Source organism: Osmerus eperlanus, chromosome 1 (genome assembly GCF_963692335.1).
Source record: "Osmerus eperlanus chromosome 1, fOsmEpe2.1, whole genome shotgun sequence".
NCBI lineage: Eukaryota > Metazoa > Chordata > Actinopteri > Osmeriformes > Osmeridae > Osmerus > Osmerus eperlanus.
Genome location: NC_085018.1, coordinates 4,362,614 through 4,381,011, shown reverse-complemented (window position 1 = coordinate 4,381,011; position 18,398 = coordinate 4,362,614). Strand labels below are relative to the sequence as shown.

Sequence of the window (18,398 nt, the reverse complement as noted above, 5' to 3'; positions counted from 1 at the left end):
TCAGTGAAATAGTAGACTACCGTTTCCGAAAGTAGATGTACTTCCATAATAATATCAGCTTATATTGTAGTTACATTACACATCACAATTGTGTGTCATATCACAAAGTAAAATGAGTAAATAGTTATCACCCTGGCCTCTTTGCTTGTGGCGTTTCTGCAGCTGCCTTGCAGTAAAGCTATAGTTAGCCTAGCTATCCCCCAAGTTAACAGATACGAAACGAATGTCCTGCCAAAGGTAGTCACGCGTGTTTTCGTGACGTTAGTGACGTAGTGACGTTAGTAACGTCAGTGACTGTGGCTAGCAAATTAGCCACCGTTAGCTTCACTTTTCGCCACAAAAACTTAACTTCACCCTAAACCATGCAACGGAACGTAAATCCCAATAGAAGCAACTCAATCGCTACCAAGACGAAACTTTTGACACCTAGGTTGTCTAGGTAGGCCAAATATTGACTGAGTTTTAGGGGGGCAAAAAGAAATAAAAATAATAATAATAATAACTAGAGAGGGTACAATTTCTGGGGAAATTGTAGGGTGTGCTTGCTTGCGTCGGTTGCACAGGGGTCCGTTTTTGAATGACATTTTTACAACTGATTTCTGTATATTTTATATGAAAATGCATAGTTATTATTTCTAAAGATTAAATAGATTTAAAAGAAAAAAATTGCTGCTCATTTACAACTGAAAATACGAGTGAAGTGTAGAATGAAATAGATGTCTTCTCATTTCCCCTGCAAGAGGCAGCCTCATCGTTGAATGAAAATGAATACATTTGGCAGACCGGTGTAAAAATTGACCTAATCTCTAAGACTTAAACGTCATTTTAAGTTTTTCCCTTCTCGTGATATTTTCAGGCTTGTAGCCTACTCATTGCATTCATTCATTAATAAAGAACCCCCTTTGAAGATTATTCTACGACGTTACCCGGCAGTAGAAGATGGAATCGCGATTCAAACAGTACCATCTGCTAACTGAAAATATGCCCCCCAAAACGTAAATAAGCTTGACATTTATTTAGTGGAAAATCGCTCATTCATAAAAAGTTCACTGGTAGCGACCATTGTCAGTAACAACGCAAAATGCGATATAGCCCTGTGTGGAGAAGCTGCCCCGGTAAATTGTACTACTACGGTACAGTACTAGACTACTGCTGTGTTCGTCTTGGTAGCGATTGCGTTGGTTGAATTGGATTTAACGTTCCGTTGTATGGTTTAGGCTGAAATTAATTATTTTCATGAACAGATTGACAACGTTTAGGCTGTGGCAATGAAGTTAAGGTTAGTAGTTACATAGACTTTTGATTTAAGTAAGGGGAGTGCCAAACATGTTCTGTCGCCGTTTGACTTCCTAAACAGCTGTGTACTGTAGATGTTTTTGTAGTGCGTCTCGCGTAAGCTACTACTGTACAGCGTTGCAGTTAGCTACACTGGTTTGAAACCACAGGTAATGGTAATTTCACCAACAAATCGTTTACTAATGTCAGAATAAATCCTACAACGAAAATGTATATGTGAGGAATGTGTATTTTAACGATTGAAAACAGATACATCATAGACCACTGTAGTATGTGTTGCCCGGGCAACACAGGCTATAATGTCATGATGCTAATACTTCAGTGAAATAGTAGACTACTGTTTCCGAAAGTAGATGTACTTCCTTAATAATATCAGCTTATATTGTAGTTACATTACACATCACAATTGTGTGTCATATCACAAAGTAAAATGAGTAAATAGTTATCACCCTGGCCTCTTTGCTTGTGGCGTTTCTGCAGCTGCCTTGCAGTAAAGCTATAGTTAGCCTAGCTATCCCCCAAGTTAACAGATACGAAACGAATGTCCTGCCAAAGGTAGTCACGCGTGTTTTCGTGACGTTAGTGACGTAGTGACGTTAGTAACGTCAGTGATTGTGGCTAGCAAATTAGCCACCGTTAGCTTCACTTTTCGCCACAAAAACTTAACTTCACCCTAAACCATGCAACGGAACGTAAATCCCAATAGAAGCAACTCAATCGCTACCAAGACGAAACTTTTGACACCTAGGTTGTCTAGGTAGGCCAAATATTGACTGAGTTTTAGGGGGGCAAAAAGAAATAAAAATAATAATAATAATAATATATATGTGAGAGAACAAAGGTTGTGCTCTCGCCGAAGGCTTGAGCACACCCAATAATATATATGTGAGAGAACAAAGGTTGTGCTCTCGCCGAAGGCTTGAGCACACCCAAATATATATATGTGAGAGAACAAAGGTTGTGCCCTTGCCGAAGGCAAAGCACACCCAATAATATATATGTGAGAGAACAAAGGTTGTGCCCTTGCCGAAGGCAAAGCACACCCAATAATGTTTCAGTAGGCCTACTATTTACAGAGGCATTGTAAATATTGAAATTAGTTAGGGAAAGTCTAAGTTAAAGCGGTGGATATTAGAAAAGGAATAGGATGATTTGTAATGGCTTGTGTGATCAGCTGTACCATCCTGCTGTCATTAGTCACTGTTTGTCACTATGTGTGTCTGTCTCAGAGTTCACAGACTGTCATACATGACAGAAGTGGAGACTGGGTTTGAGTCTGGTTCAAACTATTTATTGTTTCCAGCAAGATTGGGGACTACAATAGATCAAATGGATGTTAGAAAGCTATCAAGTTGACATGACTTAGGTCCACAAATTTCCGATGACGACAATTAATTCATAATAAATGGGTGTTTTAATGAAATTATCTATTTTCAGTCATCCACTTAATAGAATGTCTGTCAAAGACCGATAATTTGGTTTGCCCGAAGGTCTTTTGTTTCAGCTCTTAACGCATCACTCACACAAACACGCCTCACCAAACTGCGGATTCATCACGTAGCTCACGTTCAATTGATCTTGGCTTTATTTTGACTTTACTTGTGCGTGGGGGACTCGTGTTTGTCTTCTCTTTCAATAAACGTCAGAGAATGGGCGGCAACCCGTAAAGCTTCATTTAAAAGCGAGAAGCGCCCCTTCATCCGTGCGCATTGTGACCAAACCAAGCTTCGCCGAAGGTTCGGATATCCCAAGTCTTCCAAGAAGAAACAGATTAAATAACACAATTCAAGTAAGTAGCAGTCTTTGAACGGTAGTGCATTTAAATATAGAAATGCTTGTCACTTGTCATTAAACTGAGCGATATTTTGAAAGATAATCTGCTGTAGCCTATATGTAAAAAAGGGACCGACAACAATAACTCGATGTCTCTCGACAGAAATGGAAACCATACACGAAATCATCCCCTTTGCTAAGGAGATGCTAAGGCAGAAACCTAACCGAAGTATGCTGAAGTTGTACCTGATCGGCTCGGTGGTGGCTACCCTGGGAACAGTCCTTGGTCTTATGGACACGGTTTGCAAACTATTTTCCTTCAACGAACCATTAGATGCCGAGCTGGCACAGCTGATGGTCAGGGAGCAGAAGTTGCTGGAGACTGAGGAGCAACAGAGAAAGACAGAATTGGAAGTTGGGAGACAGGGGGGAGTAGCCAAAGAGGTCACTCAACCCAAGGAGCAGAAGGAGACGGTGGTGCAGAGAAACGCAGCCAACCGCCTCCACGCATCTTAAAGTTCCCAGTGTCTTTCGCTGTTACATTGCGCAGCTTTTATAACACATTGCGCAGCTTTTATAACTCATTGGTGCGCGTCAAAAGCTACTGAAAAAGCTTGACGAGAGCGAATGCAAACACAGTCAACTGTAACGTTATTTGAGTCTGACTGCTGAGCTGCGCTACGCTGCCTTGTGTGACCTGACGCAAAGTTGAATGACCCTTGTCGACTTTTCTCCACGAAGGGAAGGTTAGAAGGTCTTGCTGATAGACGAAAAAGAGCAGGGTCGCTGCTGTGCAGTCTCCCAAGTTACATTTGCTACAGTGGTGCCAAAGAACGTTACGTTGCTACGTGACAATCCTGTAAATGTATGATCTCTTTTTGCAACTTAATAAAGAAATATTTTTATTCAACATGCTGAAGGAATAGGTTGCACGTAATGAAGTGAGCTTTCTGTTTGAGAAATATCCAACAATTGGATATTTAGAGTGTAACTGTCCTAAATCTTCTTTCTGGTGAAAAGTTGTGGGTGGGGATTTTCTCATGAATGATCATTTATGTGGTCAATGAAATGTAAGTGGCACTGACGTACCCAATTATGTTAATAATGCTAGATTATATTTAAAAATAGAAATTCTGGAGAGCAATGCTAAAACACTGTAGCCTGAGTCTGTAAAATCAAATGCAACGTCTGCAAGTGAAAGGTCATGCAATGTTGAGGATTTCTCCCCACTTGACTTCCCTGTCATTGGCTATTGCACAGACAGACTGCACCTGTTTCAGTAAAAACCTGTCAGCAAGGCTGGGACAGGTGAAGCCGAGGCTATGGAAGGAGAGATGATGAAAAGGTAAGCTAGGCTATCTGAATAGTACTAGATGAGACCGGAGCATTTTTCTTCCTGGGGCTAACGTTTCACAAATCCTAATACCACCAGTTGCTAAAGCACTCCTGCGGGAAATGGGACATGCACATTCCCTCCGTTTTGGCAGGCAAATTGATTCTGATACCATTTCTGTGCCAGGGCGCAATTCTGCAGTAGCCTAAACCATACAATCTGTGATATTCTACTCTTGCAAAAGAAAATAAAGTATTAGTCATAGACAGTGACACACTCAAGAGGGGAGAGGGGGGGCAGGGGCGGCACCCCCCCCCCTGGTGCCCCCATGTTAGACAAAAATGCAGCAAAAGTTCCCTCTTGGATGCCCCAATGGTAGATCAAACATGATAAAGGGCTACTATGGTGGCCCAGTGCAAGAACATTTGATAAAGGGCTCTCTAGGGTGCCCTTTCCAGTGTAGAAAATGTGATGCAGTACCCTAATAGGTTCCCTTACAATGGACAAACTGTAATGCAGTGCCCTATAGGGTGCCCCTATGTGCAAGGAAATGTGGGGAAGTACCCTCTGGGTATCCAGTGAAAAAGTGTATTGTTATGAAATACCTTTTATGCTGCCTCTTTGGGGCAGTGTCCCAAAGGGTGCCATTACCAGTGGATAAAATGTGATGCAGTGCTGAATAGGGTACTCCTACTGGTGAGAAAAAATTGTGCCCAATTATGTGCCCTGCCAGTGGATTAAAGATCCTGTAAAGTAAATTCCATGTTTTGCTTCTAAGTACATTATATTCGTGTGAAATGAGTTCCTGAAAGCATGTGCAAAGCGCTAAAACTTTGTCACACTGAAATGTGGAGTTAAACCGAAGAACAGTTTCTCTTCCGTTTTCAGATCAGGTTTTAATGGGCGGAGCCAAAAAATGCCCTATCTACGTCATTTCGCCCTATCTACGTCAGATCACTGAATGGCTCCTCCTGCTGTACTGTTATTGTAGCCTCCATCAGCTAGCTAGCTAGCTTCAGGATGTCTCCCACCACCCGCAACTGCATCTTCCCTATTGATAATGAAAGGAAAAATAGGTGGATAGATTTTGTGAAGAGCAACACGCTCATGGAAAGCTTCGGATAAACTCCAACAGCCGCCTCTGCACTGACCATTTCACAGCGGATAGTTTTAACATGGACCAGAGACAGACGGGGTTCGCGGACACACGGCTTCTCTTGCAGCGCGGAGCCGTACCGAGCATCGCCCTCCCGGTCGTTCCTCCTCCGGTCGCACCTGGACAATCCACCGCTGCCAGCAGTTCATCACTCTGTTCTGTGTGCTTGTTATAATTATACTAGATAACTTTTCCAGAGGTATCTCTGCTATGAGTTAGTGCAAACTGCTAAATTGATATTAGGCTACTCGGTGTAGAATTATGGTATTTTGGTGAAATGGTAGCTAATGTGTTAGAAGTAGCCTAGTTGGAGAGCTCACTGTCTGCTGTCTCTGGTGTCCATTTTTACTGTTACAGCTCAGGGGAACATTTCATTTATATGCATCTGTATGTTTCACTCATTGACATAGCGTCCATTATCTGGGTCGGAGGTAGGCACTAGGCAGCGAGGGGCGGAGCTTCAGCTCCTTCAGGCGACACGCCCCCCCAGTCTCAAGCAGAGAAGACTGCTGATTTTTTCACGATTTCAAAGCCTAATTTAACATACTTGTCGGTGTTATTTTTTCATTAGAATTTGGGTAGTTAATAACACATTATTCTGTGGTGTGGCAAACTTAAAACTCGTTTCCAGGTCCACTTTACAGGATCTTTAAATGTGATTTGGAGCAATATAGGTGCCCTGGGATAAACGACAGGCCCTACAATTTCCCCTACAATGTTCCCTCTAGGGTATGCTTTCCTTAAGTGAGTCCTGTGACAACACTAGTGTTTTTGCAAGGGGGTCGATAAATTAGGCTAGTATCTGCACAGTCCCTTTTTTTCAATACATGTACCCTTTAGGTTAGGTTATATTATATTAGGTTAACTGTATTTGATAGTTTAACAAATTAAATTTGGTTGTCAAATGTGACACAATAAAGGAAAATAAAATACTAATTCATTGTTGTGCTGGTGGGGCCCCATGGTAAAGAATATAGGTTCCTTTAAAAATGTTCTCCCCTGCTCTTTAGAGAGATGTGCAACTGTCCTTCTAGGCCGTCAAATTTGAGTCAAAAGTCTATAGGGCACTGAATCACATTTTCTTCACTGGCATTGTTTTCTCTCTATTGCAAGGCACTTCAACATGTTTTCTCACTTGGAAGGGCATCTAAGAGGGCACTTCATGAGCTTTTTCATCAGCAAAGCACCTGTAGGAAACCTCAAGTTTAGTCCATTGTATGCCACTTGCATGGCACCACATCACATTTTCTCCACTGGTGGGGTATCCTTTAGGACACTTACCCACATTCTCACACATGTAGGGACACCCTTTACAGCACTGCATCACATTTTATCCACTTAAGGAGCTCTTCTCCATTAGATGAGCACCTAATTGGGCACTTCATGTTTTTTCTCACCAGTAAGAGGACCCTATGCAGCACTGCATCCCATTTTCTCTACTGGCAAGTGCACCCTTTGGGACACGTCATGTAGGAGCAGCATAGACAGCACTTCATAATGACAGTCTTTTTCCATTGGAGGGAAGGGCACTAATATGGAATGTCATGTTTAGACCAATGAAAGGGAATCTTAGAGGGCACTGCATCACATTTTCTACACAGAACAGCACTCATGAAGACATGTCATGAAATGTTCTTCCTCTAGAGGGCACATCATCATAATTTCTTGCATGAAAGGGAATCCTGGAGGACACGCAATCATTGTTTTCCCATGTGAAGGACAGCCAGAATGACACTTGTTCTCTCTGTTCAACTGAGCACATCTTCAAACTCCTACATTAAGCACGTGACCTGAAGCCACTTACTTAGCACTTATGTACCTTCCTTCTCATGGTATCTTTGAATCTCTTTTCTACGGTGGCCGACATGTGCAAACGCGCTGCAAATTAAGAAAACACGTGCAAATAGACAAAACACAAACAAATTAAGAAAACATCTTCATGAATTTCACAACACATGCGCAGCATTCAGCAAACGCGCTGCAAATACACACAACACAACCAAATACATAAACGTGTTGCAAAAACGAAAGCACGCAAACCAAAAACGATGCAAATATATAAACGCGTTGCAAAAACGAAAGCACGCAAACCAAAAACGCTGCAAATACATAAACGCGTTGCAAAAAACGAAAGCACGCAAACCAAAAACGCTGCAAATACATAAACGCGTTGCAAAAACGAAAGCACGCAAAACAAAAACGCTGCAAATACATAAACGCGTTGCAAAAAACGAAAGCACGCAAACCAAAAACGCTGCATCCAGTTTTCACAACGGAAGTTTTCCAGGCCTCTAAATGGAACAGCTTGATTTTCGGCCCCACGGAGCGAAAGAGAGTTTGGACCAACATCGAAGTAAAGAGGCGACATAGAAAGGTTGTTTTCATTTTTACATGCGGCCCTCCTCTTTTACAGTTTTTCAAAAGAGAAACTTCGATTTTGGTCCCATTTCCAAAAAAAACTTCTCATATGTCTCTCTCGCTCCGTGGGGCCGAAAATCAAGCTGTTGTATGGTTGTGTTGTGTGTATTTGCAGCGCGTTTGCTGAATGCTGCGCATGTGTTGTGAAATTCATGAAGACGTTTTCTTAATTTGCTTGTGTTTTGTCTATTTGCATGTGTTTTCTTAATTTGCAGCGCGTTTGCACATGTCGGCCACCGTACTTTTCTGCATGATATACAGTTAGGTCCATATATATTTGGACACTGACAGACACAATTCTTTTTATTTTGGCTGTTTACCAAAATATATTGAAGTTACAGTTCAACGATGAATATGGACTTAAAATGCAATCTCTCATCTTTAATTTGAGGGTATCCACATCCAATTTCAAGGAACGTCCATGCTTGGACGTCCACGGAAGACGACAGTGGTGGATGATCACAGGATCCTTTCCATTGTGAAGAAAAAACACATCACAACTTCCAGCCAAGTGAAGAACACTCTCCAGGAGGTAGGCATATCATTATGCAAGTCTACCACAATGAGAAGTCTTCACAAGAGCAAATACAGAGGGTTCACCACAAGATGCAAACCATTCATAAGCGGCAAGTTTAGACTTTGCGGGGGGGAAAGCCAGTCCAGTTCTGGAACAGCATTTTTTGGACAGATGAAACTAAGATCAACCTGTACCAGAATGATGGTAAGAATAAAGTATGGAGAAGGCTTGGAATGGCTCATGATCCAAAGCATACCACATCATCTGTAAAACACGACGCTGTGTGATGGCATGGGCATGAATGGCTTCCAATGGCACTGGGTCACTAGTGTTCATTGATTAGACAGAATACAGAAGCAGCCAGGTTGATTCATCTGCTCTCAACCCAATCGAGCATGCATACTGCATGCATACTGAAGACAGCTGCAGTAAAGGCCTGGAAAAGTATCAGAAAGGACATCGTCTGGTGATGTCCATGGCTTCCATACTTAAAGCAGTTATTGCCTGCAAAGGATTCTTGACAAAGTATTAAGAATTAACCTTTTATACATTATTATGGTTATTTGTCCAATTACATTTGAGGCCCTACAATAAGGGGAACTGTGTATACAAATGGTTCTAATTCCTAGATGTTTCATACAATATTCTTGTTCAACCCCTTGAATTAAAGCTGAAAGTCTGCACTTCAAATACATTGTGTTTGTTTAATTTCAAATCCATTGTGGTGGCATACAGAGCAAAAAAATAAAAAATTGTGTCACTGTCTTAACCTATCTTTTTACCAAAGCATTTAACTAATTTTATCTCAGAAGGGTTTTACTACTTTTATTAGTTTTATTATTGTTTTATTATTGCATTTTATTATTGCATCTAGTCTGGGTTGTTATATGTTTTGGAAACTGCAAAGGCAGCTCGAGTCTAAGACGGATTCGAGATACCTCAAAGACTGCGGCTTATGTGTTTTGATTCCCGCAAAAACTGCGGCTTGTATTTTGTTGAGTTATATTTTAATTTGTATTCTTATTTTGTATTTATTTTTATTACTTTTATCACTTGTATTGTTGTTTTTATTGATTTTATGTAAAGCACATTGAGCTGCAATTCTTGTATGAAATGTGCTATATAAATAAAGTCTTATTATTATTATTATTACTGTCTCAACTGTATTTTAGATTTGTAGCACTGTCTTGTATCACAGACTGCACCTGGGACAATTTACAATGTTGTACCTGACGTGATTTTTTTGTCTTATCTGTGGAACTATGCAATATCTCAATCAAGATTATGTTATGGTTTGAAGCAATTAATGCCAAATTGGTCATACGGTTATCCTGAAGGTAACTAGCCCTCCTCTGAGACAATATGCATTCAATCAAAGCTTTTAAAACTGACATGGCCAGGTTAGCAGTGCTGACTGCTGGCATATAAATCAGATGTTGTCAATGGGTTTTCTTTATGGATGAAATGCTGGCTAGCTAACAGAACAATAACATAAAGTGGATACATTCAGTATAGATCAGTGAATTTTGTTACATAAATTAACGTGTTTACTGATGTCAAAACTGCCTGCACATTGCAAATATGCTATGACATTATTATCACCAGCTGCATCACGGACATGGGCACAATTCCTACCACTTGAGCCTCCATGGCCGTTTTCTTGAGGCATGGATATAGTGACAGGAACAATGTTCGTACAAATATAGTATTTATGTCAATGTGATACAGAAAATACAAGTAAACAAATACAATATGCATTGCATCGCACAAAGGAAAAAATACAAACGTTTATGTAAACATAGCAAACACCTCTTAGGCAGAACTGTACATGCAAGCGCTGTATGGTGAATTAGGCCTACAATTATGAAAACTGGCTCAACCATTGTACATGTTATGACTTCTGTTATGACTGAATGTCTAGATATTTGTGGTGGTAAGAGACTACAGTAGATGATGTGGAGATTGAACAAGTTGCCCACTTCAGAGACGCCTGAGAATTTCAATTATGATCTGAGAAATATAGGTACCAAACTCAATGAGAAGAACTGTCATCACCAGCTGCATCACGAGCACTGCACAATCAGTCTATAATTCCAGAAATCTTTGTGTGTAACCTACATCATCACAGGCACTGTGCCCTATTTATAATTCAAGTGATCTGTATTTGTGTGTTTCACTGACATCTTAATCACCAACTGCATCACGGGCACTGTGCGATTTTTGATGTTGTGACCATGCAGGCCATTAACAGGGCGTGGTATAAAGCCAGGGCCTCCTGGAAACTGGATTTCCTTTACTTCCTCTCCACAGCACCATATTGTCTTTGAAGAGAGACTCTGTGAGCTCTGATCCAGAGGGCAATGGCTGTGCCAGTTTGCAGACAGAAAGACGAGAGATTTTTGAGAATCCAGATTGGGAGAATCAAGAGTTAAAAATGCATGTTGCAGTGTCTGCAGGCATGATGCAGACATGCTTTTTATGCAAGTAAATACATAATGTGGCTTCATTCTGAAACTGCAAAGTTGAAAATGTAACTGTGGTCAATTTACAACTTTTGGCAAATGTTGATATAACTATTTATGAATGGAAACCATTGCAATTGTTGTGAGCTATAAATAACTGTGTGCATTGTGTGTGAATTGGTTTTGAACAACTAAATGGTTTGTTTATGGAACTGGTTATCATAATAGCATAAGAAAGAGAATTTTGAGAATTTTACACGTAGGCTACCGGCCATATTTATTTTTATTATATATAATATTGCTATTTGTATAATGTTTTTTTATTATTATTAAATTACTGTTTGCTAAAAAAAAATCCATTATTTTGAAAAGGATACAAATGAGAATTCTGTTACAAAAAAATCACGAGTAGATCTTGTCCTAAGCAACACATTGCCCCAGTATAAATGTTCGTGTTTTACAGATCATTATACTTGGGACCTGGTACACACCTCAACATTTCTATTTCATGGTTTAGGAAGACTAGAATTAAGTTATCTTCTCTTCCTGCAACCAAAAGATATAGTACCATTGTCTTTGGTTGTGTGTTTACCTTTACACCACAAAAGCGGATGAGTGATGTCTGACCTGGTTTAACAGGGTCAGCACCCATGGCTCAGTCAGTCATAGATGAAGCATCCGGAGGCTTGGGACACAGAGATACCAAGCAGACAATGTTAAACCATTGTGTCAAAATAGGGTAGCAAACACATGTTGAGTAAACAACAAGAAATCAACTTCCACATGTAGTAAGATAAGTCTAAAAATAGTTTGTGTGTGTTTGCGTTCATATGTTTGTTAGTGTACGTGTCTTTTTTGTTGTTTTAGTTTTTACATATGTTAATGTTATATACATATGTTAAGTCTCACTGACATTAAATATGCTAAATGTCAGGATAACCAAGAACAGACAACAATACAGATAATAGTATTTGAGAATGTACAGTTTGTACAGTTTCCTCTCGCTTTCTTTTACCCAAGTACCCACAAATTCTTGTGACTGCATTCCATTGTCAAGTATTTTTTTATATTCTTTGAATTTATGGATTGAAAAAGACACAAACAAGTATAGGCATAGACTCAAAGCTAGATAATTCTCTTTATAAAAAGTGGTAGATTTGACCTGAAAGGTTGCCGGTGGTTACAGAGACAACAGACATAGTGAGTGGCTTCGAGAGACTTTGCCAAGCCCTTCCTATTGTCAACATGGCTCTCATTGGTGATCAACCATCTAAGAAGTATATATTTTACCAATACTTTTTACCTCCTTGTTTTATCTATTAAAGGATATGTACATAATATTCTGAAATAATATTTTGTTCTTCCATAGACCAACCATTACAATGCTAAACAACAGAAACTGATGTAAAATGGTTTAACCATTAAAAGTAATCAACTTTTTTATTTTGTGATTTTTACATTCAAATATCAAATGGTACACAAAGTGATGACTTATCAATTTTGAAATTCAAATAATGAGATAACAATTCATGTGTTGCAGATTGATACAAACTTTGTCTTTGAATATGCACTTTGCAACAGACGCACAAGTTAGTGCTAGTAATCTGAAGTAAGAACTAAAATCACTGACAACCGACTTGTATCTCACTCTCACTCACTATGATTTATATTTTCTTCACGTAATGCAGTGACTATTTGGGCCCTGATACAAGGGCTGACTGCCATGCCATACATAATTATTTCAAAACCCCAGCGTTAAAACACTTTATACATCCTGCTCAATCCCGGACTTGACGCAAAATAGCGCATCCGGGTGATTTGACCAGTGTGTGTGTGTGTGTGTGTATGGCGCATGTGAGTAAGCTTGTGAGTGCATCTATGTGCACATTCTTGTTCAAGAGAGACCAAGATAGAAAGAGGGAGCATACTCAGCTATGCAGCCCAGCAACCCAGAGGGTAGAAACAGCATTCCTGTACGCAGCCAGGGGGTCACCGCTCAAAATCCCTCAAAAGAGAGTGGCGGGGTACTGTGTAATCTGGTTACACAACAGCCACAGATGGAAAACCAGGAAAGGTTATTTAGCTACTCGATCAAGATCCTAATGAACGTTTGTATGGAAGACATGAGAACTGTATGTGTGTGATTTCCCTTGTACCAATGACCTAGCCAAGTGAAAACAATAGCGGTAAAGTAGGATCCACTTTGCTGAAATATTTCCCTTCTGGCCCACACCGGGGGGGACCCCACTGCTAAAGGGGCTCATGTGGGAAATGAAACAACAAGTCAGTTTCAGTAAGTTGGGAGGAGATGGAAAGTTGGGGGGAATCAGTGGAGATCAGAGCAGCTGTAGACAACAGGGGGCTTATTTTCCTGGATTTTTTGGGCCAGGTCACCATCAGAAAACCCTAACACCTAACACTAACCCTTATTGAAACGTATTGTAGTTACAAAAACTAATCTAATCCTAATTTTTTTATAATATATAGAATAGTTGAAAACAATATAAAAGTCAAACAGACTTATTTGGTATCTGCACAGTACATGTCTAATGTTTCACTACGCAGTAACTCTTCCCATATGGTACCCTGCATCGTTCCTTCTAGCTACTGTAACATTCTTTATGACATAGTGAAAAGATAAGTCTCATCATGTTCTTATAAAGTCATAAAATAGGATGGAGAGTAAGACATAGGTTTGAACCACACCACACTGTTTAAGACATTCAATTCAATTCACTTTGGCCTCCATCTCTCTACATTGTTGTAGCCGATGCTACCTCCACGCAGTCTGGATTTAGGATTAGCATGTTCATCTCCAAACCACTGTAGCTAGCCATGCTATGCTACACTGCCACAGTGTTAGCATTAGCATTGGCATTAGCATTAGCCATGGCTGAGGTGAGCACTCCCATGGCAGTGCTGTTGATTGGTCCTTGTGGGGTAACTTTAGCCGGGCGGTGATCCTTTTTGTGGGCACAGCTGCGGGCGCACAGGTGACAGGAGGCACAAGTGGAGTTGCAGCATGGCAAGAAGCGACAGACACTAACCCTCCAGAGAAACCAGCCAGGTGACCAGCAGCACCAACAAAGGAGCAACCCACCAGCTATCACACCCAGGACGATGTAAAGGGCCAGCAGAGACACATGGGAAGGGGAGTCTGGGGAAAGGTAAAGGAAGTCTGTGAGTAGTCAATCATAGAAATATCATGTATTGCATTATAACTGTATACTGGGCATATTTGTGAAATATGATAAAAGAGGTGTGATATAAGAACACACTGTTTGTCTGTTTGTCTGCCTACAAGTTGAAGGGTTGCAGATCTTTCTAAATTGATCTGTCCCTTTAGCTTTTGTTTTGTCTTTTCAACAAAAACATGCTCATCAATTTACAAATCTACCTCAACCAGCCTTAGAATTGAGGCTAAAAGTGGCCTATTCAAAGTGGATCAGGTTTATAAATGACTGACAATTTCCATAGTCATCTAGTTTCTAGTTTTTTTCCTGACCGGGTATCTTATTGGCTTGGCACAGACAAAAGAAATCCAAGGCTAACAGCCAGTCACTAACGTATCTATTTGCACCTTGACTGAGAGGAAAAGAAACAATAGTGACAGGTCACTCAAAGGACCACATTCACCACTGAGTATCCATCACAGTTTATGGGTTTACGACAAGTGCCAACATTAAATGAACAACTATGAGCACCACAGTTAGCTTTATGTCCTCTGTCATAGATAGCTGTGCTTTGCATTTGAATGGGCCTCTAGTTTATTTGTACCCACAAAATAGTTTTCAGATACTAACGTTCCCCTTTCTCCAGCTTCATCCTTGCTTACCAAGAACTAACACAAAACAGTGGGCTATGAAAATTGAACCGGCCATTCACCTGTCACAGAGTCATGATTGGGTATGCTGTCTGGTGTACCACAGTTCCTGTGAGTAGATACTGCCACAGTGGGCGGGTTGAAGATAGGTGGTGGCGGAACAGTTACAACTGGGGATGGGGGTTGCACTGGAGACAACTGGCCTGCTGAGAAGGGAACGGGAGAGGTTCAGTTCTATTGGTCATTGGAATTTATATTGCAACTTGTGCTCAACTTACATTTAGTCATTTAGCAGACGCTCTTATCCAGAACAACTTACAGTAAGTACAGGGACATTCTCCCCGAGGCAAGTAGGGTGAAGTGCCTTGCCCAAGGACACAACGTCATTTGGCACGGCCGGGAATCGAACTGGCAACCTTCAGATTACTAGCCCGCTTCCCTAACCGCTCAGCCACCTGACTCCCATACTTATCCCTGTGGACCACCTGAATTGCATCCTGTGGGCAGGTGGTCTTCCAAGTCACTTCCATCCCCACAGTTGTCGATTCCCTTGTCATCACAGACCAGACTCATGGGGATACACTTCCCATTCCGGCATGAGAAGTAAGGCTCCCCACTGCACTCTGATTGGTTAAAACCTACAGATAGACAAGGAACAATGCATCTGAGTGAGTAATGAACTAATTAACTAACTAACTAATTTAAAAGGAAATGCTACTTAACAGTTTACTACCTTCAGGCCCTGACTATACACTCCAACACAACTCTTATGCAACAGTGGTATTTGACACGACAGCAACAAAAGTTTAAGACTACAGTCAACCATGCCTTCATCTCTCACCCAGTCTAAAGGAAGTGAAGTCTCCCACAAAGTCCACTCTGGGCTGCGTACCCCGGGTCACCAGGCGCAGGGTCAGATAGTTGCCCGTGGAGAGCACGGGTCTCGGTGGACTCTTCCCACATAATGGTGGCCCAATGGTAGGCGAGCTCTTATCCCGCCCGTCATGGAACTGGATGTAGGATCCTGCGTGGCATGGGTCGCCTGGACCCTCCCCTGGTGTGGGCTCCAAACGTGGAGCGAGTGCGGAGGAGCCTCGAGGGGACTCTGGAAAGAGTGGGGCTGGGCTGAGGGGTGCAACGCGCAGCAGACTGTAAACCAGGAAGAAACGGAAATGGAACTGGACCTTGTCCTTGGGAGACGCTGCTTGCATGGTTAGATGGCAGTCTGTGCCCATGGTGACAAAGTAGTACTTCTTGGACTCCAGGTGTGAGTTCACAATCATACCATCTCCCCGGATGATCTGTCCACAGAAGTCCACTACATTCACTACAAGAAACAAATAGGGGGACTGTCAAATGGGAATATATTTCAATTGACCACATATGGCGGACACAGTTTTTCTTGTAGTCTACGTAGGACACGCTTCATTTTAATAAAAAATGTATAAACTTAACCCTCGTGCTGCCTTCGGGTCACATGACCCAAAGGTTCATTACGAACCATTGTTGTGTTTACCCAATTTTACCCAATACAAAAACAAATAAAAATAATTTTCTTTTAACCTTCGCAATGTGGGGGGTCTGAGACAGCCCAACGGTTAAAAGAAAATGCTTCACTTTGTTTTTGTATGCGGTAAAGTTGTCGCAATACGACGGTGGGTCACAATGACTGATGGGTCAGAACGACCCGAAGATAACACAAGGGTTAAAAGAGATACTATGTTCTCAAATGGGTACATGCTTATATTTTCATCAAGCGTTAGGGTCTGAGAAATAGTAATTATATCATCATCCTCATCAATGTAACAACTGACAAATTGTCTGTGAGGGCAAGATGGAGCCAGATGATTTGCCCTCACATTCCCCTATATTGGCAGTAAGCCAAATAATGAGATTTATGTCCACCCCTTGAGTTTATTAGCTCCGTTTCCTGGGGCGACTGCTCAATCCTCCTGCACTGACCTCCGGGAATGTTCACAAGAAGGGGAGGAAAACCAGCCATTTCTGAAATGTTCCAGTGCAAGTCGACATAATGCCACACAATAATTGTTAAAAACAACAGCATAACATTGGTTCTCCAGTGATTTAGTCAGATTTGTGTTAGACTGTGGAATGCTGTCTAACATTGAGGTTTTAATTGCCTTACGAAACATACACTGAGAAAATGAGTGTGTAATGTAAACATAACATTTTAAACACTTTAAACCTAAAGTTTTCAGTCTTCAAAATAAAATGAATATTTGAAAAACGATAACAGCTCCTGATTGCACACGTAGTGAGAGATGAAGAGGGCAACTGGCCCCATGGTACAAACATTAACACAATAGTGTAGCCGTCAATGACTCACCAAAAGTAAACAAACCTAAACTAATCAAAGGCTAAGAAAAAATACGTTTTCAAAATGACCTGAAATATTTAGCGGGGCTTATTTAAGGTAAACTATAGCAGACAGCGTGTTAGGTGTGCGTATATCCTGACGTTATCGTTAAATTACGTTATGATAATACATAACTGTCCGTTCCATACGCGCTCCTCTAGTTTATCTAGATCAAGGTTTAAAGGGTTACATGTACACAGCAAGAAAAAAAACCTAAATATGCTTTATTAAAGCGAAGACAATAGCATGTTATCGGTGGTCTAGACGACAATAGCTCCAAGTGCATTGAAGCGTCAGCAGTCACAAATAAATTACTTGCACGGGGCAGTGCGTCAGCCCAATGGCAACAAGTGGCTGGCAAATGAATCAGCCATGGAATCAATCTTAAAAAATGATCTTCCATCTCCTTACCCGTCTCAATAGCACAGGTCGTGAGTGTCATTAAGCTGAGAAGAACAAACGATTTTGACAGGCGTTGAAATTGGTTCTCTTTGTCCATCTCCATCTCAAGGTCTATACGTATTCCCAATTGTATTCTTCAAGACTCCCACCCGAAAAAGCTGTTATGTTTCAAAACCTGTGTGTCTGTTTCCGTGTAAATCTCTGCTACACGTGAAAAGTTATCATCTGGCTAAATAAACTGTCTGGCCATGCGAAGACTTGTGCGCCCCGAGAGAAGCCAACGATGACGACGCGCAAGGAATATTCCCTTCTCAGGATAATTACTCTTCATCATACTGGCTTTTGTTCCTTTTAACCCCCTCTTTGATGAATCTATCTACGTGTTCTGTCATTCCCATGACAACGGAGGGGCAGTCGGCCCCTCAATCCGCCTCCATTCAATCTCTAGAACACATTCAAATGGGCCGGTGGACGCGGGACAAGCCATCTGTTTCCTTATACTTCTTGAATATAAAGTATAGGTATACTTTGTCTCGCGCTTTTGGGAAAAAGAAGGGACTGCACAGGCTCGGCTACAGAATGAATCAGGTGGTGGTGGGGGGGGGGGGGCATTAGGTTTCCACAGGGGGGCATTATATGCTCTCTTATAGGGGGGGTTGCTTTTTTGAGTCAGCCCAAAAAGCTAAATTGCCATGTTAAACAATAGTTAATTCATACATTTGCCTCACAGTGATGCACAGGTTATTACCCGACCTGACAATTTACACCAGACCTAAGTATGACACCCGTGAGCAAGGTCATGGGTCAGGAGAATCTTGTTAAAAGGTTCCCTGCAATGATT

At 41.2% G+C, this 18,398-nt stretch overlaps 2 protein-coding genes across 4 annotated transcripts; one reads left to right on the top strand and one right to left on the bottom strand.

Moving 5' to 3' along the window:
- The first annotated feature begins 2,949 nt into the window (after positions 1 to 2,949).
- On the top strand, positions 2,950 to 3,983 carry LOC134013795 (G0/G1 switch protein 2-like). Of its 2 annotated transcripts, none has more exons than XM_062453633.1 (2): positions 2,950 to 3,085; positions 3,233 to 3,983. In XM_062453633.1, the coding sequence occupies exon 2, from the start codon at positions 3,235 to 3,237 to the stop codon at positions 3,583 to 3,585; it is 351 nt and encodes a 116-aa protein (XP_062309617.1). In that variant the 5' UTR covers positions 2,950 to 3,085; positions 3,233 to 3,234; the 3' UTR covers positions 3,586 to 3,983. The 2 variants fall into 2 exon arrangements, with proteins under 2 accessions (XP_062309617.1, XP_062309538.1); XM_062453554.1 differs by having other exon boundaries at positions 2,952 to 3,106.
- Positions 3,984 to 13,612: 9,629 nt separating this feature from the next.
- ldlrad2 (low density lipoprotein receptor class A domain containing 2) lies at positions 13,613 to 17,657 on the bottom strand. 2 transcript variants are annotated; one of them, XM_062453208.1, is made up of 5 exons: positions 17,567 to 17,657; positions 15,620 to 16,105; positions 15,264 to 15,416; positions 14,841 to 14,984; positions 13,613 to 14,112 (listed from the first exon to the last, which is right to left on the bottom strand). In XM_062453208.1, the coding sequence occupies exons 1-5, from the start codon at positions 17,652 to 17,654 to the stop codon at positions 13,799 to 13,801; spliced, it is 1,185 nt and encodes a 394-aa protein (XP_062309192.1). In that variant the 5' UTR covers positions 17,655 to 17,657; the 3' UTR covers positions 13,613 to 13,798. The 2 variants fall into 2 exon arrangements, with proteins under 2 accessions (XP_062309192.1, XP_062309282.1); XM_062453298.1 differs by having other exon boundaries at positions 14,841 to 14,981.
- Between the last annotated feature and the right edge of the window lie 741 nt (positions 17,658 to 18,398).

What these genes read in the sequence shown, in the direction of transcription:
- ldlrad2 (XM_062453208.1), bottom strand. Translation starts at nt 17,654, where the DNA reads ATGGACAAAGAGAACCAATTTCAACGCCTGTCAAAATCGTTTGTTCTT. An exon ending in GACCTGTGCTATTGAGACGG is followed by an intron (nt 16,106 to 17,566) that starts GTAAGGAGATGG and finishes TGTTTCTTGTAG; the next exon opens with TGAATGTAGTGGACTTCTGT. An exon ending in GCCCACAGGATGCAATTCAG is followed by an intron (nt 14,985 to 15,263) that starts GTGGTCCACAGG and finishes TTCCCTTCTCAG; the next exon opens with CAGGCCAGTTGTCTCCAGTG.
- LOC134013795 (XM_062453633.1), top strand. Translation starts at nt 3,235, where the DNA reads ATGGAAACCATACACGAAATCATCCCCTTTGCTAAGGAGATGCTAAGG.